At 44.3% G+C, this 26,687-nt stretch overlaps 2 protein-coding genes across 2 annotated transcripts in view; one reads left to right on the top strand and one right to left on the bottom strand.

The window, feature by feature from the left end:
* Positions 1 to 14,383, bottom strand: part of LOC149460590 (uncharacterized) — a 28,133-nt gene extending 13,750 nt beyond the window's left edge. The window contains exons 1-3 of the mRNA XM_089679461.1: positions 14,249 to 14,383; positions 2,282 to 2,509; positions 1,996 to 2,202 (exon numbers count right to left, since the gene is read on the bottom strand). Of these exons, the coding sequence (XP_089535587.1) occupies positions 1,996 to 2,202; positions 2,282 to 2,509; positions 14,249 to 14,383 (570 nt within the window). The remainder of the gene's footprint in view (positions 1 to 1,995; positions 2,203 to 2,281; positions 2,510 to 14,248) is intronic.
* LOC149460589 (uncharacterized) overlaps positions 1 to 26,687 on the top strand; it is a 67,350-nt gene that overhangs the window by 15,390 nt on the left and 25,273 nt on the right. The window lies entirely within an intron of this gene.

Genomic DNA, 26,687 nt, shown 5'->3' on the forward strand with positions numbered 1-26,687 from the left:
GTAAAGATTGGACTTCACTGAAAAACATTTCTTGCACTCAGGACAGGAATACGGCTTCTTTCCCGTGTGAGATCTTTGATGCCTATTAAGATAGGATTTATAACGGAAACATTTCCCGCACTCAGTACAGGAAAAGCTCTTCTCTGTTGGAAGGCCGGCCCGGTCCCGCACAGTCTGAGGTTCCTCAGGATACGAGGAATCCGATGGTCCATCTACACTGGGTGGTGCCGGATGGACATTGGAGGGAGCCGGGTTTTCTCCTGGACTATACTGTGTGATGTCCTCATCTTCTACTTTCCAGTCTGGAGACAAAGTGAGACAATCCTCGGAGGTTTTCCTCATCTCCCGGCCATGGACTAAAATACAAAGACAAAGAGGATTACTAGACAGGAGCTGATTGGTTCCCCCAAACCAGGACTCCGCCCACATCAGGCAGCTTGGTCTCTGAGGAGCTTACAATTCCACCCTCAAGGGATCTAGGAAATGGCTCCTCTGATCTCCTGCCAGGTCATTTCTTTATTCATGGACCTTAGTCAGAGAGTGAAGAAACAACCAGAACCGTGTTTATAGGAGGGACAGTGATGAGGGGATTATAGGACGAGGGTCCCCACCCCCTCTATCACTCATCGCCATCTTCCCAACACAAGAAGTACTGCACTTCCTTATTTAGTCCATGATTTAGTCATGAAGAACAACGGGGCTGAGCCCCACCAGAGGTCAGAGAGTGAGGATGGGGGGAGAACAACCAAGATGAAGACTGGACTGATCCTGAAGACCACCATCATTGGGGTATTGACTCCGCCCTCATTATCACTTTCTGTTTAAGGGTCCAAAGTTGGAGGATGTTATCACATTATTATCACCATGTAAAAGTTTGTGCTCCAATCACATCATCCGATATAAAATGTCCAGCTGGGAGGAAATGGGTTTAACATGAGAGAATCCATATTATGTGTATATATAGCAGTGGGGGGAGGGGGGAGAGCAGAAGTCAGGACTATGGAATGTACAACATAGAGTATATAGTGCAGGGGTCAGGAGTATGTAATGTACAACATAGAGTATATAGTGCAGGAGTCAGGAGTATGTAATGTACAACATAGAGTATATAGTGCAGGGGTCAGGAGTATGTAATGTACAACATAGAGTATATAGTGCAGGGGTCAGGAGTATGTAATGTACAATATAAATTATACAGTGTAAGGGTCAGGACTCATAATATTGGTATTCAGTAATCAGTGGAAGATTAAATGTTTACTGTAGACAAGTTGCAGAGATCCCACACCGCTGCCTCCCATCTCCTGAGACTGCACTCAGTGACTTGGGTCTGAGACACTACAGACATATCCCTCCACCCGGCACTGCCAGCAGATAACAGAGAAGGAACCCTGGGAGAAATGTTCTGTCAGAGATATAACTAGATCTGGGCATGGGGAAGGACACCCAAGACACACACCCCAGGTGTCTAGGTCTAGTATCGCTTGTGCTGAAAAACATTTTGCTGCCAGCTGAACCCCAGAACCTCCATAAATCCAGTCTAGATACATAAATTGTGTCTGCAGCACAGAGAAGGAAGATTATCCGAGAGAAATCCAGGAATACAGGACGGGGAACACAGCTCAGGAAAGTGACCAGGGGATTACAGGCTGATATCACCCAGTCCCCGCCCTACTCTGGACCAATCAGTGAGCAGTATGGGTGGAGGAATGGATTTAGTGTTCATGACCCACCTGTGCTGATCTCTGTAGGAGTGTCCTCCTCTATAAATGTCCCCGTTATTCCATCCTCCTCCATAGACTGCTGATCATCCCTCACATACGCCTCTTCTTCTTCTGCTTTCACCTCAACTTTTATATCTATCAGATCTTCACCCTAAACCAAGAGAATGAGAGAAAATATCATCTGTAAAATGTAAGATTTATGATTGTGACATCACATAAAAAATCCACACTTTGTCTCTACAAGTCCATGTTCTAGATTCTCCATCCCACCAACCTTGTAATAGTGAGGGATGGTGTGACCTTCCTGTGTGGAATCCCGGGAATACAGAGGATGGGGACATCTCTCTGGTGGGTTCCTGGTATTAGATGGCTCCATCATATCCTTGTGTCCTTCTGAAAGCTCCTCCATCACTCCATACTCCTCATCCTCCTCTTTATACTCTTCTTTAACATTAATATTCTCATCCCCGAGGATTCCACTCTGAAAGATATAATAAAACATTCATTGTAACAAACATGCTGTGTATAAATCACAACTACCAATAATTGTCATCATCTACCTGATGATGGTGAGGGATGGTGTGACCTTCCTGTGTGGAATCCCGGGAATACAGAGGATGGGGACATCTCTCTGGAGGGTTCCTGTAGCTGGATGACTCCACCATGGTGTCCTGGTACAGATCTTTGTCTTCTTTTAGAAGCTCTGACTCCTCCATCCCCCCATCCTCATCCTTCTCTTCTTTTATCTCTTCTTTAACCTCAACTTTAGGATCTCTCAGGTTTCCACTCTGAATATATAATATAAATGCCATCAATGGTAACAATGCAGATAATATACAGATCCTAATGATACTAGAAAGAAAATAATAACCAGATATCTTTCTAATCAAACTAATAAGACATATAATATAGACAAATTCATCGGCTGTAATAGGAAATATGTAGTCTATCTATTAGAATGCCCCAAACAGTATGTGGGTCGTACCACGAGAAGGTTGAGGGACCGTCTCCGGAGCACATTTATAATATTAAAAAAGGATATAAGGAGCATTCCCTCTCCTTACATTATAGGTGATATCAGAAGAGAGATCCCTCCTCACTTATGTTCATAGGGATAGATACTATCATCCCGCACTGGAGAGGGACATATAAGACTCGGCCAGTATCCCAACTGGAGACCAAACAAATTTACGAGTTAGGTACCCTGCACCCGGCAGGACTCAATATTGAGTTAGATGTTAATTGTTTTATCGTTAATAGTTAATTTCATTTGAACATTCTTTAATGTGTACTTTTAGCATAAATATTTTAATTCTTGTGTATTATTCTTACAATACGGTTATATTCATATCATATGTGATTTCAGTCTTAGTACATTCGTTAACGCTCATCGGATCTTTTGCCAAATCCTTCTGATGTCCATTTTTTGTTCTAAAATTTTTTTTTATATAATAATATAATCATTTATAATTTTACTATAATGGACACCAGTATATATTTTACTTATTTTATTATTTGAATACAATAGGTGTTTTAATGGTATAATTATTTGACTTTATTATATTTTTATTATGATTTTGCTGATATTCTTATACAACTTTTTATTTCTTTTACTTATTAATTAATATCCTTTATTGATATTAATATACAACAGTTGATCAATATTTAATGTAGATCAATCACTTCCAACACTCATATAAGTGCTATACTTTTGACATCTGAAATGGTTTATCTAATCATATAAAGCATTAACACACCTGCATCACCAATATATTTCAATATATTAGGAGTTTTTAATATATTATACTCTTTTGACATTTAGAATTTAAGGTAATATACAGCATAAGCGAACGAATGTACATACTCTTTTTATCTATATAAAAAACCTCTAGTAAAATGGCGCATCAGCGCACGAGAGTAAACAATCTGTTTAGGCTTCAGCAAAATGTCGCCGGCTTGATACGCATGCGCCATTCTGCCTATTTAAAGCCTTATGTCACGTCATGGTGCCAATGGTTTCTTCCTCTGATGATGTGCGTGCGCACGTAACGCGTAAGGAGGAGCCAACTCACGCCGTGATGTCATGCCGTCGGAGCATCGTGGAACTTTGGTGGCCATCTTTATTCGGTGACGACACCCAGTACCAGTTTATTACCTCCAGAGAGGGAGCCTCCAGTTAACCCTTGTGAGCTGCACCCACCTATCCCTTAAGGGGAACTCTGGACACCCCTGGATCATCAACATTTAAAGTCCTGGGACCCATCCACCTTGAGAGGAAGCCTTTTTCCACAACTGGCTCAGATGACTACCTTGATGACACCAGGATATAAGATATAACACGCACTAATATTGTGTGTCTGGTGAGTGCGCATTTCTTCTGTTTCCACGAGCACAAGCACCAATTGAAGCTTTTGGGACTATATGGGCACTATCTAGTCACTGACACAAATTATTTGCCCCATATATTTATAATTATATATTTTCAGTCACTGATACGAACTATATGTCATATTTATTTATTTAGTGTGAGCTCTGCACTTATATACTTTATGTTCATTTAAAGGTTTTATCTAGTTACCTTTGTGCTAATCTGATAACTAGTCTTCATTTGAATTTTTTAAGTGTGTTCACATATATTGTTTATTTACATCAAATTTTATTATTTATTGTTTATTTTTACCTCCCTTTCATCTGAATCATTATTTTAGCGCTGCACTATTTTATTTATTCTATTGTAAGGTTTATGTTGCTTACCTTGAGTGCTTAGCTGCTGACTGCATGGCACTCGCTTTGTACATTTTATTCTAACGTACAGATCCTAATGATACTATCAGTGATTGCTCCCCATCTACCTGATGATGGTGAGGGATGGTGTGACCTTCCTGTGTGGAATCCTGGGAATACAGAGGACGGGGACATCTCTCTGGTGGGTTCCTGGTATTAGGTGGCTCCATCATATCCTTGTGTCCTTCTGAAAACTCCTCCATCACTCCATACTCCTCATCCTCCTCTTTATACTCTTCTTTAACATCAATATTATCATCCCCGAGGATTCCACTCTGAAAGATATAATAAAACATTCATTGTAACAAACATGCTGTGTATAAATCACAACTACCAATAATTGTCATCATCTACCTGATGATGGTGAGGGATGGTGTGACCTTCCTGTGTGGAATCCCGGGAATACAGAGGACGGGGACATCTCTCTGGTGGGTTCCCATGACTGGATCCATCTGTAGGAAACACACACACTGACTGAATCCATTGTTTCTATGTGTTTATCAGATGATGGGGGATCTAGGTGGATCCTCCGTACTGCTCTCTCCTTTACAATAAAGTCTCCTCTTACCCGGTGATGTGAGGGGCGGCTGATTGTCCATCATGACGTCCTTGTAGAGATCCTTGTGTCCTTCTAAATACTCCCACTCCTCCATGGAGAAATAGACAGTGACACCCTGACACCTTATAGGAACCTGACACACACAATGATACAGTCACCATCCAGACACATCCCTTGTCTGTTACTGGAGAATGTCCCAGAATTCCCGGCACCGCTCACCTCTCCTGTCAGCAGCTCAGTGATCTCTCTGGTGACTTCTAGAATCTTCTTCTTCTTTCTCTCTTCTATCAGGGAGGGAGGTGGAGGCAATGTGATGTCATATGATCTCCAGACGTCACAGGAGGAAAACTCTACATCTGAACACAAAGAGTCACATCAAATGATATTCCCAGAATCCTCCTCACCTCTCCATTCAGGTCTCCATTTTATTAAAGCCCCACTTCAGGCTGAGGTATAATTCCCCCCCACAGGACCCCCACACTATGCAGGGTGTAGGCTTGTTGCAGCATTCTGATGTCATTACATACAACGCAGGACCAACAGTCCCACTTTACATGTGAGGATACCAAGGGGCCCCACATCCTAAGAGCATAGAATAAAAAGAAAGGAGCCAAATGGAGGGACATTGGGAGGAGGAGCTGTGAGGTCAGTGTGATGTCATAGGATTCTCTGACTCTGGTTGGAAGGACATTGGGAGGGGGAGCTGTGAGGTCAGTGTGATGTCATAGGATTCTCTGACTCTGGATGGAAGGACATTGGGAGGAGGAGCTGTGAGGTCAGTGTGATGTCATAGGATTCTCTGACTCTGGATGGAGGGACATTGGGAGGAGGAGCTGTGAGGTCAGTGTGATGTCATAGGATTCTCTGACTCTGGTTGGAAGGACATTGGGAGGGGGAGCTGTGAGGTCAGTGTGATGTCATAGGATTCCCTGACTCTGGATGGAGGGACATTGGGAGGAGGAGCTGTGAGGTCAGTGTGATGTCATAGGATTCTCTGACTCTGGTTGGAAGGACATTAGGGGAGGAGCTGCGAAGTCAGTGTGATGTCATAGGATTCTCCATTCCCCGCCACTTATAAAAGTGGTATAATCCTTTGGTATAGACTGATGAGGTGAGAAGGTGACACCTCTCCACAATGAGGAGAATGTTCTGCCCCTGAAGGGGTTATTCTGGGTTCCCACACTATATATGTGTGTATCATCATCTGCTGGAGATAAAAGATGTCACAGTGACTATGGAGGACGGACATGACTATGGAGGAAGAGGACGGACATGACTATGGAGGAAGAGGACGGACGTGACTATGAAGGAAGAGGACGGACATGATGGGGGGGTTACTGGGTGTAAATAGGAAATAACATCTTATTACCTCCTCTGCTGCCACTTCCAGCAACGTCTCCTCTCTGCTTTCTCCCAACTCAGCTCTCACCCGGAACTTCCTGTCTGTGCCTGACATCACTTTCTGTCTGTGCCTGGCATCACTTCCTGTCTTCCATAGAGACTTCCTGTCTGGGCAGAAGGGAGATCCCCACCTTGTGGAGCTCAGAGGAACTGCAGCCCCGAGAAGCGTCTGGTAGTGTGACCCCGGCCTTGTGCTGGGTGTGTATGGACTGTAGATCCTTGTGTAGGGAGGAAATGACTCCTATCTGTGACTGCTGTAACCTGCTGACTGGCATCTCCTGTGAAATCTGACACTTGCACTGGATACACACAAGGCAGTCAGGGATTTCAGCCCCTCCCTTCTCCTCTCAGACTGTAATACAGAGAGAGCCAATCAGAAGAGGTATTAAAGGAGCCAATGACAGGCACTTTCTCAAGCAGGAGGTGCAGCTGCAAAGCATTGTGGGATATGCAGTCCTGAACAGAAATGGCCTGATAGGCTGATATGAGGGATGGAACTACAGAGACCAGCATGCTTAGTGAGGAGAGTGAAGGACTCCATCTTGTTTTTCCTGAGGGGAGACAGTCTGCATGTGGCAGGAGACAGTCTGGACCTGGCAGAGAAGTGCTCAGGGTCAGTTCACAGCATGTTTGGGTATCTGCATCAGTCAGGGAACATCCAACCTGAGAGATGTGGCCTACAGTACAGTGCCTACACCGACAGTGTGAAGGGCTCATCGTGAGGTGACCACAGGAGCCGGTCATTTCCAGGACCATGGTTTGGGCCTTAGTCCCAGGATCTGGTGAGAGGGATTTTGCCCCCCTGGCAGATGACAGGAACACGGCACACAGAGACATGACACTTCTCCCATACTCACCAGGCACTGGGTTGTGTAGATGGTCCTGCTATACAGACACAGTGTTTGCTTTGCTATACAAATCCTGCCACGGGATTACAATGATACTTTACCATAGGAGTGTAAGTGCACCAATGAAAGTGTCTCGCTGAAGACCCCAACATTCATCCTGTTACCAAGAGACTGAAGTTACTGGTGCCATACGGGCACGCGCATGCGTATTCAGGCCTCTATATTGCATGGTGTGGGAGGGAATAGCTCTACCTTGGAAAGTAGCTATGAAGCATCAGTTGGGCGCAGTGTTTGCCTATTGGGCTTGTGGTGTCGGGGGTTAGAAGGGAGAAGTCTGACACCACAGAGAGTCATCCTTCTGCTCTCCTCCAGGCACACCTAGGATCGGCACAGGGGGTGATGCCCGTTAGAGGGGTGGGAGATTAGTGAACATTCTCTCCTGGATCTCCCCTTCTTTCATTGAACATTTACTCCTGGATTTCCACTTCCCATGGTGAACGTTCACTCCTGGATTTCTCCCTCCTGGAGTGAGCATTCGCTCATGGATCTCCCCTTCCTTTAGTGAACATTGACTGGTGGATATCAGAGGATTATTATTATTATATAGTATTTATAAAGCGCCAATAGTTCGCTCAGCGCTGTACATTACAAAGGGGGACAGAACATGTGACAGAACAATAACAATACAATGCAAAACATGAGGGGATCGAGGGCCCTGCTCTTTCGAGCTTACAATCTAGGAGGGAGGGGATAGTGGTACAGGAGGAGATAGCTGTGGGGGATGGAGTGGTAGGAAGATTGGAGGAGGTCGGCAAGTTAGCAGGGGGTGGGGTAGGCTTCCCTGAAGTGATGGGTTTTCAGGGTGCACCTAAAGGAGAGGAGAGTAGGTGATAATCTGATGGGTTGGGGCAGGGAGTTCCAGAGGATGGGTGACACCCTGGAGAGGAGGAGACCAGGGAACTAGAGAGAAGGAGGTCTTCTAAGGAGCGGAGTGTGCATGGTGGATGGTACTTGGATATTAGGTCAGTGATGTAGTTCGGGGCAGTATGGTGGACAGCTTTGTACGTCAGTGTTAGGATTTTGAATTTGATCCGTTGCGCAATCAGAAGCCAGTGGAGGGAATGGCAGAGGGGCGTGGCGGAGATGGAGTGGTTGGTGAGGTGGATGAGTCTGGCAGCCGTATTCAGGATCGACTGTGGCGAGGCAGGCCAGTGAGGAGGGAGTTGCAGTAGTCCAGTCATGATATGATGAGGGAGTGGATGAGCTGTTTAGTGGTTTCTGGGGTTAGGAACGTGCGGATTTTGGTGATGTTGCGGAGGTGGAGTCTGCACGAGTTTGTTAAAGATTGGACTTGGAGTCCAGAATGACACCAAGTACTCTGGCCTGCGGGACGGGTTTGATGGTAGCATTGTTGGATGTGACGGAGAAGTCAATGGGGGGTGGGGTCCGGGCTGGGGGGAAGACAAGAAACTCGGTTTTGGAGAGGTTCAGTTTAAGGAAGTGGAGCGACATCCAGTCTGATATGTCGCTCAGTAGGTGTGTGATTCGGGCGGAGACCAAGGGGGTGAGGTGGGGGGTTGAGAGATAGATTTGTGTGTCGTCGGCATAGAGGTGGTAGTTAAAGCCATGAGAGTGTATGAGTTGGCCAAGGGAGGAGGTGTAGATGGAGAAGAGAAGGGGCCCGAGGACAGATCCTTGAGGGACCCCAACAGAGAGGGGGAGTGAGGGGGAGGTGGTAGCATTATAGGTAACGCTGAAAGAGGGTTGTGACAGGTAGGATGAGAGCCAGGAGAGAGCAGAATCTCTGGGGCCGAGGGAGTGTAGTTTTTTGAGGAGGAGGAGGGGGTGGTCGACTGTGTCAAAGGCCGCAGAGAGGTCAAGGAGTAGGAGCACTGAGTAGTGGCCATTAGCTTTGGCGGTTAGCAGGTCATTGTAGAGTTTGAGTAAGGAAGTTTTGGTGGAGTGTAGGGGACGGAAGCCGGACTGTAGGGGATTGAGGAGGTTGTTGTCGTTGAGGTGAGAGCTTAGGCGGGTGTAGACTAGGCGCTCGAGGAGTTTGGATGTAAATGGGAGCAGGGAGATGGGTCTGAGGTTGTTCGGGTCATTGGGGTCCAGGGAGGGCTTTTTAAGTATGGGGGTGATGTGTGCATGTTTCAGAGGGGAGGGGAAAGTGCCGGAGGGGAGGGAGAGATTGAAGATGTGGGTGAGGGAGCGTAGGATGGAGGGGGAGGGAGGTCGTAGGAGTTGTGAGGGGATAGGTTCGAGGGGGCAGGTGGTGAGGCGGGCATCAGAGAGGATCTTGGAGACTTCCTCGATGGTAGTAAGGTCAAAGGTGCGGAGTGTTGGGGGGGCTTCAGTATGAGGAATGTAGGGTGGGGTGGAAGTGGAGGTCAGAGCAGTGGTGGGGAAAAAGGAGAGGGGTGATGAGGGGGTAGCTGAGTGAGGGAGAACGGGGTTGGAGGGAGTTTGAGCAGCGATGAAGTCCCTGAGGGTTATGTCAAGGGGGAGGGGGGATGAGGGGATAGCTGTGTGAGAGGGGACGGGTTGAGAGGGCGTGTGAGTTGTGGCGATGCCCTTGTGAATTGTGTCAATCTTGTTTTTGAAGTGATTGGCAATCTCAAGGGCAGTGAGTGAGGTGCTGGGTGGAGGTGGGGGTGGCGAGAGTAGAGAGTTGAAGGTGGAGAAGAGTCGGCAAGGATTGGAGGAGAGGGCCTTGATGAGGGTCAGGAAGTAGGCTTGTTTGGCTGCATTGAGGTGTAGGTGTGGAAGGCAGATTTGTAGCGGGTGAAGGCTTGTTGGGATTTGGTTTTGCACCATCGTCGCTCCAGGGCACAAATGTGTCATTTGAGGGTTTTGGTGTGATCAGTCTGCCAGGGCTGGAGCGGTCGGGGTCTGATGTTGCGTGTGGTTAAAGGCGCTAGTGAGTCAAGGGCTGTTGACAGCACGTTGTGGGGAGACATCAGAGGTCCATCAGCTTCATCAGATGACAGGAGAGACATTAGAAGTCTATCAGCTTCATCTGAGAACAGGGGAGACATCAAAATGTCCATCAGCTTCATTGTAGAACAAGGGAGACATCAGAGGTTCATCAGCTTTATCAGAGGGCAGGGGAGACACCAGAGGTCCATCAGCTTCATCAGAGGATAGGCATACATCAGAGGTCCATCAGCCTCATTGGAGAAAGGGGAGACATCAGAGGTCCATTAACTTCATCAGAGGACAGAGGAGAAATCAAAGGTCTATCAGCTTCCTTAGAGGACAGGGGAGACATCAGAGGTCCATCAGCTTCATTGTAGGACAAGGGAGCCATCAGAGTTCCATCAGCTTTATTGGAGGACAAGGGAGACATCAGAGGTCCATCAGCTTCATCAGATGACAGGAGAGACATTAGAGGTCTATCAGCTTCATCTGAGAACAGGGGAGAAATCAAAATGTCCGTCAGCTTCATTGTAGAACAAGGGAGACATCAGAGGTCCATCAGCTTTATTGGAGGACAAGGGAGACATCAGAGGTCCATCAGCTTTATTGGAGGACAAGGGAGACATCAGAGGTCCATCAGCTTCATTGTAGGACAAGGAAGACATCTGAGGTCCATCAGCTTTATTGGATGACAGAGGAGTCATCAGAGGCTGTCACAGATCCCACTCACATACACACGGCCACAGCGACTAGCTAACCGAGGCATGCATGTCTGGCCATGACTTGGTGTAAAGAGGGAATGAAGGGGACTTATTTTGTCACAGCCCGCACTACCTCTCCTCTCATATTAGGACCCATGCAGTTTATGTTGTCTATATGGAGGAGGTGTAGGGTTAGATTCATCCTAGGCTCTAAGTGTTCCCCCTTGACCAACATCATTTTTAATCCAAGTCTCCCAGATAGTCTGGCCATTGGTCGAGTCCATCCTTGGGCTGAGGCTAATCTATTGCAATTGCAACATTTGGTCAATCCCGTAATTCACAACCTAAATTCTTTCCGACGTTCAAAAAGCTGCTCGCATTCCACCCCATCAGTATTTTATCTACAGATACAACACATTTTTGCCTCCAAAGCCTCTTCTCTGACTCTTGAACAACCTACCCCTTTAGATCATATCTGCATCCAAGGCCCACACCACCGGGACATCATTTCCGCTACGTATACATTGCTTGTAGATGTCGCCCTTTTTCTATTGGTTCTCCCCTTTATATGTGTAAATGGTCCCGTTTCCTTCAATGTGATATTGGGTTGGATCAATGGAGTAGGATTTGGGAGGCCTCTTCTAAATCTTCTATGTGTGTAATGTATACAGAAAATCCTTCTAAGACCCCGATGTTTTGGTATCGGACCCCTGAGGTTCTCCATGATAGTAACCCGAATGTTTCTTCTGTTTGCTGGTGTTGTGGGATGGAAACTGACACTCTTTTCCACATTTTTTGGGATTGCCGGTCCATTGCGCCCTTTTGGAGGAGGTCCTTACCCCATTGTGGTTACTTCTGTGTGCTCCTGTCTCTTTTGAGCCCATTTACTTTCTGTTGGGTCTACCTTTTCGGGTCTCTCTAAATGTGCGAGGAAACTTTCCACCTACATGAGGGCAGCCAGGAGAACCATTCCCATGCATTGGCTGTCTTCTATGTCCCCCATGTTACCGGCACTGATGAAGGTCAGAGCAGAAATGAGAAAGTTGGAGTACCTACCTGCTTTACACCCTGCTACTGTCCCTGCGCTGGAGGCAGTTCAGGACCCACGGGACACCTATGACACCGATCTGTCTGCTCCGATCATTTGTGATTGATGGCCATGTCACTGTTTTGTATTGACATTGTATGTTCTTATGTACCTCTCATCGATGAGCTGCTTTATCAGCCTTCTCTCCCTCTCTGCTTTTATTTTACATTTACCTTTGTGACTGCTTGTTGTAATATGTGACATAGAGATGGAAATGGGTGCTAATAGGCTGCAGGAGATCCGCTGAGACATAGAGAGGGAAATGGGAGCTAATAGGCTGCAGGAAATCTGCTGAGACGTAGAGAGGGAAATGGGTGCTAATAGGCTGCAGGAGATCTGCTGAGACGTAGAGAGGGAAATGGGTGCTAATAGGCTGCAGAGGATCCGCTGAGACTTAGAGAGGGAAATGGATGCCAATAGGCTGCAGGAGATCCGCTGAGACGTAGAGAGGGAAATGGGAGCCAATAGGCTGCAGGAGATCCGCTGAGACGTAGAGAGGGAAATGGGTGCTAATAGGTTGCAGGAGATCCGCTGAGACGTAGAGAGGGAAATGGATGCCAATAGGCTGCAGGAGATCCGCTGAGACGTAGAGAGGGAAATGGGAGCCAATAGGCTGCAGGAGATCCGCTGAGACGTAGAGAGGGAAATGGGTGCTAATAGGCTGCAGGAGATTCGCTGAGACGTAGAGAGGGAAATGGGAGCTAATAGGCTGCAGGAGATCCGCTGAGACGTATAGAGGGAAATGGGAGCTAATAGGCTGCAGGAGATCCGCTGAGACATAGAGAGGGAAATTAGTGCTAATAGGCTGCAGGAGATCCGCTGAGACATAGAGAGGGAAATGGGAGCTAATAGGCTGTGAAGGGAAATGTATGTCTTTTAGGTCTGTCATTTTGTTTTTCCCACTCCATTTTGTACCAACATGTTGATTAATTGTTTTGTATTATAACCAGAATGAGTTAATGAAAATATGCTGTCAGTTATGTATTACAGAACTATACTCACAAAATTCTTCTATCTTTTATCTTAGGTTAGCCTTGGTAGAGGAGATAGTATTCAATTATTTCTTTGTATTAACAAGCACCTGTTTCTGTTATGATACAATTAAATGTCAAATATTTCTGTTCCATGAGAAAATAATTGTTTGTTACTTATAACTAATTACAAATGCCTGAGAAAGATCATGTTCACAGCCTTGAAAAGTATCTAGCGAGATTCTATTGTATGTAGCAGATAAGTTTTTATGTAATATTATAGACATTCCTTATTCTTGGGAAAATTAAATTTTGCTTCTCATCATTATTCAGGATTGACGTAAATGCTTGTATTCTCACTTGCACGTTATATTGTACTATATAAGAGAGCTTTTGTTGTGGAATAAATTAGAAGTTTTTGGTTACTTACAAGACGGTCTCATGTGTGATTACTTGTAACCAATGCTTCTCCAGGCCTGAGGAGACAGAACGAGTGACAGAGAACTTAGACCAGGGGTCTAAGGGTCAATAGAACCAACAGTTTTGGGGGCTCGTCCGGGATATCGGCATCACCCGCTCAGTGACCATCCACTTGTCCGGTAAGTAGAATTATTTTCTATATAACCTGTACAAGTTGGATATAAGGAAACTGGGAGGCTCTGATTAGTCCGATATCCATTTAAGCCAATATGTGCTCTGGGAGCAGAACACTCCGGGAGTGTTAGTAAAATTGTCTCAGGGAGACTAAGAAATCTCAGGGAGATTGCCTATAGTCACTCATTCTGTGTCTAAAGTTTATTATTTTCTACATATAGAAGTATAAGATAATTTGTTTTGTATGAGTAGTAAGTCTGGGTGGTAAGTGTACAGACCGAAATCACTGAAGACCTATTGTCAGAAGGTGTAAGACGCACCACCCTCTCAGCTAGACCTTATTGGTTGTTGACCTGAGAAAGGTGAACGCATGGTGACACCAACTGGGAGGTCTATGTAATGACATGTACATTGTGTAAATGTGGTTTGCTGATACATTATAAAGGTTATGATAGTAATAGTCACGTTATTGTAGATATTGTAAATAGACCTTCCTTCCCGATAATAAACTTGAGAGATTGATTTCAACTATCACTGTGTGTATGTGTATGTCTGTTGTCTTTTCTGAGGTGAAGTCAATCTCCCCGACGCGTCCGTACCTGAAACCGACTATAAAGACTGATAGCCAGGGGCTATGGACAACCTTTCAATTGGAGGTCCCACCGAGATCGGGAGGTCAACCCGTTTGCGGTCACCCGGTAAGATATACAAAATCTGTCTGTCTGTCCGGCTGTCCGTGGGCTCTGACTTAACTCTCGATCTCTGAACTGTGACAGGAGTATTCCGGGAATACTTCATTGAGTCTCCGGGAGACTCAGATAAGGAAAGGTGATTTATGTAGACGGGGTCTACATTTCAAATACCTAGACGGGGTCTAGGTTAATTACAGAGTCTTGACTAGTCTGTTGAGGGTAACCAACTTTCTTTTCTTTGCTTCTATTATGAAATGCATATAGTATAAGATAATTTGTTCATGCAAAAAAAGTGAACCTGGTTGGTAAGTGAACGGGTCAAAGTAATTGAAATAGAGTCAGTATTTAAGTTCTTATTGTCTATCTTTTGTTGAGAGTGATAAGTGGTCATGTGTTACTAGACCCGCTCCGTACTGTCAGCTCCGTACTGTCAGAATATATCCTTCCTTCTCCAAAGAGGACGTGAATTTTTCCTTGCAGCCATTGCAGCACAGCAGCAAATCCAACCCACAGCCCCATCCCCTGTCCCAGTCTAGGACGCGGTGGAAGACCAATTTGAACCCCCACCTAAGGAATTCCTGATTCCACACAGAATGAGGAAACCTTTTTTGCTGAAGGATTAAAAGAGATATCAGGGTCCCTATTAGTAGACTTGGCAAATAAAGCAGGAATAGGTAAAATTTTCAGTCCTGGAAGGGCAGGTAGAACCAGACACAGGGTAGCAACACAAACCAAGCAATATCCATTTCTCACTGTAGGAGACATGTTAATAATTACATGTTTGGAAATAGAGGACATTGACTGTGTTATAAAACATTGTTCTGTTGGTGTTTGACATTCCGTTTTTTTTACAGCCATACCGTCTGATGCTGAATGTTTTTCAGTAATTAATTTAGCAAATGCATTTTGTAGCGTCCTTGTTGATGCAGAGACACAGCCCATTTTTGTTTTCTGTTTAATGCCTCAGAGTTTTTGTAGATTTTTCTGTAGTCTACTCAACTGTTCTCCAGGTCACTCTGAGGGGGTGGACACCGGACTATGAATCAGTCCTGCTGCAGTACGCGGATGTTATCTGCCTCTGCAGTCTCACTAAGGGGGCCGGCCTGAGGGATGGGGGGAGTTTGTTGAAATGTCTTTTTGAAGGTGAACACAAAGGCCCTGATTCACTAAGATGTGAGTGTAATAGCAGAGACTGACCATTCAGGCAGACTCCGGTCAATCAATCAGTCGTCTGACCAGCGTCTAGCAAGCTCATTGACGAGCGTCTATTGACTACTTTGCGATCACTGGCACATTTTTAGGTGCAATACCGGATATGTTCGCTAGATGGCGCACAAGCGCGGGCTTTATTAACATTGGCGTTTTCATGATGGCAAAAGAATTCTTAGAATGTAATAAATACACCTGTACACCTGTATTAGAATTTTCTATTTTCTTCTATTTATTTTCTTGCTGTGTCTCCAAAATGATCAGGAAACTAATGCATTTACTAATGAATGTCATACATTCTGTACTCAAATGTTAAACATTTACACACTTATATCTCAAATAATTTATATACTTCTAATTTCCCAATATAATTATATATCTTCATTCTCTTTAATCAGGTAACTATTCTATGTTAAAGACAAGTGCAGCGCTATAAATGCATGTGATCAATAATGAACGCATGTAAAAACCAAAAAGTGCAAAGAATTGCAACAATGATGTAATATTGTAAATGGTGCTAAAATAAGTTCATAGAATCATTCCTGAATAATGGAATGTCCTTGGTGTGAGAGTACCAACTCAGAGAGTGCCTATGAATGGCACGTGTGGTCTCTCCGTGACGGACAGTAGTGCATGAACTCGTGAAAGGTAAACCACCCTTGGGACTGGTCTACACTCACCAGAACAAAAGTATTAATGTGCATGGGTTATACACATCACACATCTGGGGGTGCAGCGGTATGCTGGCAGTTATGGGTTAATCATCCAGCTCCATCCATCCATCAGGGTGGGTGCCCAAATGGTCCTGGGGAGGAATTAGCTCAGCCACAGGAGCCAGAAAGGTGCTCAATAGTGTAGTACACTGTCACAGGGGTGGATGACCTTTCACGAGTTCATGCACTACTGTCCGTGGTTATATTTATCTTGTGTAATACCATTTTACTAGTCTATATCATGTGACCAGCGCTCGCTTTATCATTTTCAAACAATGGAACTATTCTACATTATAACTCAAACTGTGTCTCCCACAGTGGTTTAGTGGTTAGAGCTCAGAACTTACAGCACTTGGGTCATGGGTTCTAATCCCAGTCTTGGCAACATCCCAAAAAAATGGAGATCAATTTTCTGGGTTGTGGCAGGAATATTGATCAATCAATTATGATTTTGCCTAGTGACTAGAAAGTGGATGAATGTACTCTTCTGCCAATTAGGAAATGTGCAAGTTTCATGCCGTGTATATTTCATTGTAACATTTTTCTCTTTTAAATCTGTCTCCTTATACAACTTGACCCCCTCCCCCACCCCGCCATCACCTGTCCCATATGCAAATCTATGGATCACCGCCCCACTCTTTAACTATCTATTTACTGATCAAGTGAATGTGTCTCATTTTCTATCAGCTACAGCTCAGATCTCACATTATTATACAATTGCTGATTGTATCTCACCACTAGTCTGATTGAATTCACAATTCCTGGTCAGTCCCATTCCCTGACCTCTAATAAACTTTAGGGCCAGTTCACACTACATGTGTTTCAGTTGCTTTTTCGGCATCACAAACGCACAGAAAGAAGGTTATATGGTTGTCAATGTCATAGTTCACATCAGCGCTTGCATTTTCAGTGCATTGCAGGTGCTGTAAACAAAGTTGACCACGCTGCATTGTTTCTGCACAGAACTGTACTGGAACACATTGAAACGTCCTTGAATGTACTAAAACGCACATGTCCCTAACTACATTGAATACAAAGAAAATAGAAAAAAATAAGTGGAAGGGATATAAAAATGCAATGTAAACATGTCCAAAACGCATCCAAAATGTACTGGAACACACTAAACATGCATGCCAAAAGGGCATGAAAAAAACCCATCAGGAACACATCTAGACTGTTTCTATAGTGTGAACCGGCCCTTAGGACTTGTTCACACCATTGGTGGTGCAGAAACGCATGCAAGAACACACATTTTCCAGCACAGCAAAGAAATGCAATGCCCTATGTAGATGTGCGCAGGTACCATGATGAAAACGTTGTTGCACCTACACACGTCTATTAAAAACAGCCCCATTCACAGCCACAAATACGCATGGCACCACACTACTGTGCGGCTAGGTGCAACACACTTGGAAAATAACATAAAAATAAGCCAACATGGCTAAAACATATCTTGAAAATATGGGGACTCTGATATCCGGCGACAGTCCGTTCACGAACGAGAAGCAATTCTGCACCCCTAAAACCAACATAGAGGAAAGGGATGGTCAAATTGCTGTGCTGCTTCCAAACCACCTCTGGCATGCCAGGGTCATTATGCAGGTCCTCGATGCCAGTTCTTGCCTGCGGCCACAAAATATCCACTGGCCACGAGTGAAGGTGAGTGGAGGACGTGAAGGTGGATTTCTACCAGCTTCAACCGCAAGCAGTACCACTCCTGAAAAATGAGAGCAAATAATCATTGACACGTCATCATGACAGTCAATTCTCAGTGCAGGCTATCTAGAGTGTCTTTCCTTTTTAACCATTTCAAGAGTTCAAGGAAACATTCTTGGAGCATCTACTGTGTTTGGAAAGGCCCAAGGTCCCCCCCTCCCCCAGGCACACTAATGCTTATGCAGGCCATAGACGGGGAGAAAAACGGCCGATTTTTCTTTTAAAAAATGAAAAATTGGTTGTTCAAGCGGCCGACGTTGCCAGCAATGGTAAAAAAAAAATCGGCCGATTTTCATCCCGTCTACAGCCGGCAAAAAGTGTCTCTGCAGAGAGCTCCGCTATTTCTTTGACAGTTCCTTGACATTTACAGCGGTTGCAACAATGTATCTATTTGTATCCATTTAGGATACAGATGTTTTTATTCGGAAACAAATAGATACAATGTTGCAACCGCTGTAAATGTCAAGGAACTGTCAAAGAAATAGCGGAGCTCTCTGCAGGGACACTTTTTGCCATACTGGAATTCCTCTCATTTTTCATCCTCTTCTTCTTCTTCTTCTTCTTCATCATCATCCTCTTCTTCTTTTTCATCATCATCCTCTTCTTCTTCATCCTCTTCTTCTTCATCATCTTCATCCTCTTCTTCTTCATCCTCTTCTTCTTCATCATCTTGATCATCATCATCCTCTTCTTCTTCTTCTTCATCATCATCCTCTTATTCTTCTTCATCATCATCCTCCTCTTCATCATCATCTTCTTCTTCTTCTTCATCATCATCCTCTTCTTCTTCATCATCATCCTCTTCATCATCATCATCATCTTCTTCTTCATCATCCTCTTCTTCTTCTTCTTCTTCTTCTTCATCATCATCATCCTCTTCTTCTTCATCATCATCATCATCATCATCCTCTTCTTCTTCATCATCATCCTCTTCTTCTTCATCATCTTCATCATCATCATCCTCTTCATCATCATCCTCTTCATCATCATCCTCTTCTTCTTCTTCATCATCATCCTCTTCTTCTTTTTCTTCTTTTTGTCTTCCTCTTGCAGGTCACTGCTCATGTGCAGATTTTTTATCAGTAAAAAATCGGCCAATTTGCCCATCATTGCCGCGAAAATCGGCCGATCGGCAAATTCGGCCGTTTTTTTTCCAACTTTACCGAAAAAAAAAATCTGCCAAAATACCGAAAAACGGCCGAACAAATAGCCCACTAACGATCCGAAAATCGGCCGATTTTATTTTCGGCCGAAAAATCGGCCAATTTTCGACCCATCTATGGCCTGCATAAGATATGGTGTGGCCCTAGGGTCAATGTGTGTTTAGAATACTTCCAAAATGCACATACAAAAACACTCCATCCAAATGCATGTTGCATTTCTATAGCATGTTAAACAGAAAAAAAATGCACTTCCATAATGTTAACATGCCAAGTAAAAGTAGACAAAATCCACATCCTTTTATTCTGGCTTCACATACATGCATTGTGGTCTAACACCGCACTCCTGGGCAAATCACATGCAATTTGTGTGCGTTGCAATTAGAGACAAACATTTTGCACACCTCAAATTGCACCGCATCCGGGCCAAAAATGTGCAGGACCCTTTTTCAGGGTATGCACATGTATTGTACTGTCCAAGGCATTGCACACTAACGCATTGCACACTAAAAATGTCAAATACGTTAGTGTGTACAGTGCATGAGTGTAAAATGCTTTAGTGTGTACAGTGCATGAGTGTAAAATGCTTTAGTGCACACTGCAGTGTACAACGCATTGCACACTGTAATACACTGTAATACCGTGTACACCCACACATTGTAGACTGTAATGCACTGTACACTGTCATGCAGGATGGAGCTACGCATTGCACACTGTGATACCGTGTACACCCACACATTGTAGACTGTAATGCACTGTACACTGTCATGCAGGATGGAGCTACGCATTGCACACTGTGATACGCTGTCCACTGTCATGCAGAATCCAGCAACACATTGCACACTGTAATACCATGTACACCAACACATTGTAGAATGTAATGCATTATACGCAGTATACATGTCCAGATATTCAAAGATTAGCCATGAAGGCCTAGCTGGTTACCTATTGGGCGACCGCAGATAGCCGAATAACGCTACACTGCATCCAGGCAGCTCTGGGAGGGTGTCATATGACATCCTGGCAGAACGCGCTCTCCGTGATTGCTGTGTCCTAAGGACACAGCTGATCACGTGATGTGGTAAAGGCCAATCACAGCGGCTTTTTACCATGTGATCAGCCATGTCCAATGACACGCTGATCATCGGGAAATGCATTTGCCGGGTCTTGGCTGCACTTTCATCACGCTATCAGAATGTGTGGAAAGTACTGCCGAGAACCAGCAGTTATCAAAGCAGGGGTCGGCCCCGATGATCAGTGCCCACCAGTGCCACCCAACAGTTACGCCCACCTGTGGCCAGCAGTGCCACCCACCAGTGCTGCCTCATCAACGCACATCAGTGTTGCTAAATTACCAGTTTACCAAATGTTATAATATAAACAGACTTTTATTCATTATGAGCTATTTTGTGGTTTATCGAGCAAAAAGTAAAACACACAGCAGCAAGTCAATACCACCCAAAGAAAGCTCTATTTGTCTGAAAAAACTGATATAAATTTAAGATGGGTACAATGTGGCATGACCGCACAATTGTCATTCAAAGGGTAACAGTGCAGAAAGATGAAAATTGGCCAGGACAGGAAGGGGGTATGAGTACCCAGTAGGCAAGTGGTTAATATCATTGACCCATCAATACCCAGGAGCTAATGTACAGATAAGTAGCATGTGCACCAAGTGAGATTCTGCTAGGCCCCACCCACAAAATTGCAATTACCTGTCCCTCACATGTTATAAACATGTTTGCAATGGCCACACTTACTGTACATATAAGGATCATCTCCTCAGTTGAGAGCTGTGCTCTCGCCATGTCCAAATGCCAATAAGGTTATCAAAATTTTCAACCAACACAAAACCTCCAACCACTTGTCATCCACTTACACTCCCCACAACCACTTCCGGGTGCGCGCGCACGTGATGACGGACTTCCAGGATAGCCGTTCATGCGCCATGCGGACACCTGTTTGGTGCTTATTTGTTTGCAATCGCGCATTTTTATGTGCGGCTATGATAGCTTTCGCAAATGTGTGTTTCTTATTGATTTGTTTTTTTTAACCTTGGCTAATATTTGTTGCCAAAGGCCAAAAATAAACAAAGTGTGAACTATTTTATTACTGTAAATCGAATTGTAGAAAACCTGTAGCTGGCTGCACAGTGAATGTGACATTCATTAGTACATAATATTGTGGTGCAAGTGGGTTTTTTTTTTTTGGTTTTGAAAAAGCCAGTTTGCACCCACTTGCATATTCACGCTCTTACAAGCTACATTTGAGCAGATTATATAAGTATACAAAGTAACTATTAAGGTTGTTCATATATTGAACATAAAATAAACACAAAAACATCGGTCAAACATTTATTGATCAAATATATCTTCATTTATTTGGTCAGCAGGAACAAGTAGGTACAGTCAATATCTTGGTGAGTCACAAAAATAGGATTGATGTGGCAAAAATAAAACACTCCTGCTCATAAGAGCTTACAATCTAAAGATACTTCTAGTGAACTGTGTGTGCTCATGTTATAGCAGGAAACAAAGGGGAAGATGAATCAAGTAACATTTTCATGCACATAGGATTTACACAATCACGTAGTATAAAGATCCATTCAAAAAAAAAAAGTCTTCAGATCAAAAAATCAAGAAAACAAAGCATGTGAAAAAAAACCCTCCCACCTCTACAAATCCCCTCCCACCTCTACAAATCCCCTACACATACATTTGTCAGCAGGTTTGTCAGAAAAATGCATTGGAGTCTAAATAAGCAAACAAAATTAAAACAAGAGCAGATTTTAAACAAAACGATTGACATGTGTGAGGCTTTCAATGCAAAGAGAAAAAACACAATCATTGTGCAATAACACACAAACACTTTACAAGGCCAAAAATATGCAAACATTTCCAGCCCACTTCCAAACACAGCCTGAGTGGTGTCTGGGGCAATTCAGCACAAAATCTCTTCTTCCCCCAAACCACACCATGCAAGGACTTAGTCACAAACCACCCGGCCTAGTAACAGGCCAAATCACTCCCTACTGCACATCTTTATATAAGCTAGGTTGTATTTGGAGTGCCAAACAAGGCCCCACACCCAATGAAGCCACACCCACCACTGACCTTAGTTTGGTCAGTGAAAGTGTTTTCACCTGACGAATCCGCTTCCTACCTGCATTAACCCTTGGTATACAGGCCCCACAAATCAGAAAGATATATACAGTGAAATGTACGTGTGCAGCATACAACAGAACATTGAGCAGGGATGTGAAAGGGAACCCCAATTGGAACCGTTATTGCTACTATGGTCACAATTCCCTCCAGATTCTCGCATGAGGTAAGACAGTCACATGACCACATCTTGTATGCAATACTGAAAATGACAAATCGATTTGACTAGTATGGTGAATTTCCCATCAATTGGCAAAACACTCCAGAAATCAAACATCACCAAACATTACACTCTGGGCAAAGCTGATTTACAAATCCTGCGACTTACAGTAAAGTTGACCGTTTTAATGCAATTTTCAAGACATCTGACACAGATCTCTATGCAAATTGCCACTAAAGTAGTACATGTACTACTATAGAAATCAGTGTTTGAAATGCACCCATGTGGTCACTCTAATAGCAGACAATAGGGTGCGACTTTGCAGACGATTTACAACTTGCATGTTGTGCAAATCACATGCCAAGTCCCACTCAATGTGCACGCTATTGGAGCGTTCATATTGTTGTGGTTCAAACTTGGTTGGAGCCGCAAGTAATAATAGAGTAATGAATACACTACTTTTCATGCAATTTGCTGAGAGATCGATGTCGATTGTCTTGCAAATTGCACTTGAAATCACCATGTACCCTAACTTTGAAATCATGCAACTTCTATGCAAGTCACATGATGTGACTGTGGTGTCAATAACACCACTTAGAAATCTGCTTTAATGTGACCGGGTAGCCCCCAGTAACATTGTTTGCAATTGCCATGCAATTGGCATTACAGGCGACTTGCAAATCGTAGACCAAGTCGCACCCTATTGGCCACTGTAGGCTCTGTTCACATCCAATTGGATTGTGAACTCGTGCAACTTCACTGTAAGTTGGGCAATTGCCGCATCGGATTAGATGTGACAGTGGTGTTAGCCCCCAGTAACATTGTGTGCAATTTGCCATGCAAAGGGCAAGTTGCTGGCCATGCCAATCGCATGACAAGTCGCATCCAGGGTGTGCAATTTCAGGTGCGATTTGTGAATTGACATGGTACCTGATATTGGATATAATGAATGTGAATGTGAGTGTATTAACGTACGCCATTTGTTGCAGTGAGAGTTCAAAGGTATTTGAAGATTTTGGCCATTTATTAGCAATTTAACATCTAGACTCAAATAGAAATCGCAATGCTACACACAATTGAAAACACAACTAGTTAGTAATTCTCTAGAAAACACAGTAAAATTGGCAACTTAAACAGTAATTTTCATTTGCATATAGTGTGAACGAAGCAGGAGAATTAACAAAGGAAATAAATCTTTGAAGGCGTGCGGTCTGCTTTGCATTTGGTGGAAAAATCCATACCAGTATTTGTGACAAGTTTGATGTGTGGATTCACCAACCAAGTCTTTTCTCTCTCGCTCACTCTTCTTTGTCTCACTGGCTCGCTCTTCTCTCTCGCTCACTCTTCTGTATGTCTCTCTTTATCACTCTTCAGTATGTTTTTCTCGCTCACTCTTCTTCATCTCACTGGCTCGCTCTTCTCTCTCTCTGTCAGCTCTTTGCTTGCCAAATCCTTCACAAAAGTGGGTTGAGTGTAAACCATCATTATCAAATCTATTAGTGATTCAGGCTCTTATCTTACCCCATTGTATGACATTCACATGAGGTACAGCTTTGAAGGTGTTTCAACAGACAAGGCCTCATTCTAATTCACATTTTAGGGATCACTTAGACAGAAAGCAAAGATGTTGCCAGAACATCTATTTGAAGACAGCCACACACGGAGATCATACTACTTCCTTGCCGTGGTTGGGATTCAAACCGACAACCCTAGAGTTGTGAGGCAGTAGTGCTAACCACTAATCCACGGAGCTACATTGCTAACCCAGCCTGTATTTCTGTGCTGTGAATCAATCTTAGGTCCCTGGGCAAGTTCAGTGTAACTAGCAGATATCTCCAATGTGACACAAATGTTGTGCTATGTTGCCAATTCACATGTATGATGGTTCTATGTATCCCAATACAAAGGATTGCAATACTAATACAGGCGTACCTCGGTTTACCAATGCCTCAGGGAACGTCATATTTGGGGTACAAATGCCAAACCATTTCAGTTAATTGGTCTGTTTACAAATGTTTGAATAATTTGGTATGGGCATGTGGCCTGGTATGGTTCAGGAGGGGGGGAGGCGCTCGCTTGTCCCCCCCCCCCTTTCCTGACCTGCTGGGCTGCATGCTCAGATAAGTATCTGTTATGGATTTTGGGGGGTACCCCATGCTGTTTTTTATTTAATTTCAGCGTGGAGTTACCCCTTAACATCCATACGAGACCCGAAGGGCTTAGTATGGATGGGAGGGGGGACCCCACGCCGGGTTTTCTACAAATTGTTTATAATTCCCTGCAATACTTTTACATCAACTGTCAGTGGGGAACTCCGCCGACAGCTGAAACATGAGCGCTGCATTGGTTTTCGCTACTAAAATGCTGCATGAGTTGATAACATAACTCATGCGGGATTGTAGGAGCGACAGCCATGTGTTAATGTTTCAACTGTCAGCGGGGTTCCCCACTGACAGCTGAATGTAAAAAAAAAAAAAAAAAGCGTGGGGTCCCCCCTCCCATCCATACCAAGCCCTTCGGATCTGGTATGGATATTAAGGGGGAACTCCACGCTGAAATAAAAAAAAACAGCTTGGGGATCCCCCCAAAATCCATACCAGACCCTTATCCGAGCATGCAGCCCGGCAGGTCAGGAAAGGGGGGGGGACGAGCGAGCGCCCCCCCTCCTGAACTATACCAGGCCACCTGCCCTCAACATGGGAGGGTGCTTTGGGGAAGGGGGGCTCCCCCCCAAAGCACCTTGTCCCCATGTTAATGGGGACAAGGGCCTCTTCCGTTATTGGGATAATTGGTCAGCCATTTTTTGGGATTTTAGCATATTTTGTTTACCAGTAAAGTTGAAAATTTTTTGTTCCAAATTTACTGATAAAAAAAATGTGCCAAAATCCCGAAAAACAGCTGACCAATTAACCCACTAACGGCCCGAAAATCGTTCGATTTTCTTTTCGGCAGAAAAATCGGCCGAGTTTAGACCCATCTATGGCCTGCTTTACATGGGTCTAAAATCGTCCGCAAAAAAAATCGGCTGATTTTCAGCCCGTTAGTGGGTTAATTGGTCAGCCATTTTTGGGGATTTTGCAACTTTTTTTAATTGGTAAATTTGGATAAAAATTGGCCGATTTTGCAGATCGGCCGATTTTAGCTGCAATGATCGGCAAATTGGCTGATCTTTTAACAGATAAATAATCTGCACATGAGCCATGGCCTGCAAGAAAAAGAATAAAAAAAAAAGAATAAGAAAAAGAAAAATGCAGGCCTTAGATGGGGCGAAAACTGACCGTGTTAAAAAAAAAAAATCGGTTGTTCAATGGGCCGACGTTACCACCAATGGCAAAAAAATTGTTCGATTTTCGCCCCATCTACGGCCTGCAAATATAATAGCGAAGTAATTACTTCTGTCCCTGCAGAGAGCTGCGCTATTATATTTGACATTAAAAAGTATAAAGGTTGCAACATTGTATCTATTTGTATCTGAATAAAAACATCTATATCCGGAATGGATACAAATGGATACAATGTTGCAGTCTCTATACTTTTTAATGTCAAATATAATAGTGGAGCTCTCTGCAGGGACAGAAGGAATGTTTCAGCTGTCATCGGGGTTTCCCACTGACAGCTGAATTTTAAATTATTTCCGTGAATTAAATAAATAATAAAAAAAACAGCGTGGGTCCCCCCTCTCATCCTTACCAAGCCCTTCAGGTCTGGTATGGGTATTAAGGGGGAACTCCACGCTGAAATTTAAAAAAAAAACAGCGTGGGTCCCCCTCAATATCCATACCAGACCCTTATCCGAGCATGCAGCCCGGCAGGTCAGGAAAGGGGGGGGACGAGCGAGCGCCCCCCCCCCCTCCTGAACCATACCAGGCCACATGCCCTCAACATGGGGGGGTGCTTTGGGGCAGGGGGGGCTCCCCCCCCCAAAGCACCTTGTCCCCATGTTGATGAGGACAAGGGCCTCTTCCCCACAACCCTGGCCGGTGGTTGTGGGGGTCTGCGGGCGGGGGGCTTATCAGAATCTGGAAGCCCCCTTTAACAAGGGGGCCCCCAGATCCCGGCCCCCCCCCCCTACGTGAACGAGTCTGCGGTACATGGTCCCGCAGACTCCTTCACAAAAAAACTAAGTGTGGTGTAAAAAAAACACAGTACAGGGTCTTTGACAAGTCCTTTATTAAAACAATGTCCCCCGAAGTAGATCCAACGTCAATCACGGCGGCGGTGGCAGGGACCCGAAAACAGAAAAAAAAAAAAGGTTCCGCTCCCGTCGGAGGCTTCCAGCCTTGTGAAGAAG

Source organism: Staurois parvus, unplaced genomic scaffold, assembly GCF_062004578.1.
Source record: "Staurois parvus isolate SC_StPar_1 unplaced genomic scaffold, SC_StPar_1.0 ptg000224l, whole genome shotgun sequence".
Taxonomy (NCBI): Eukaryota; Metazoa; Chordata; class Amphibia; order Anura; family Ranidae; genus Staurois; species Staurois parvus.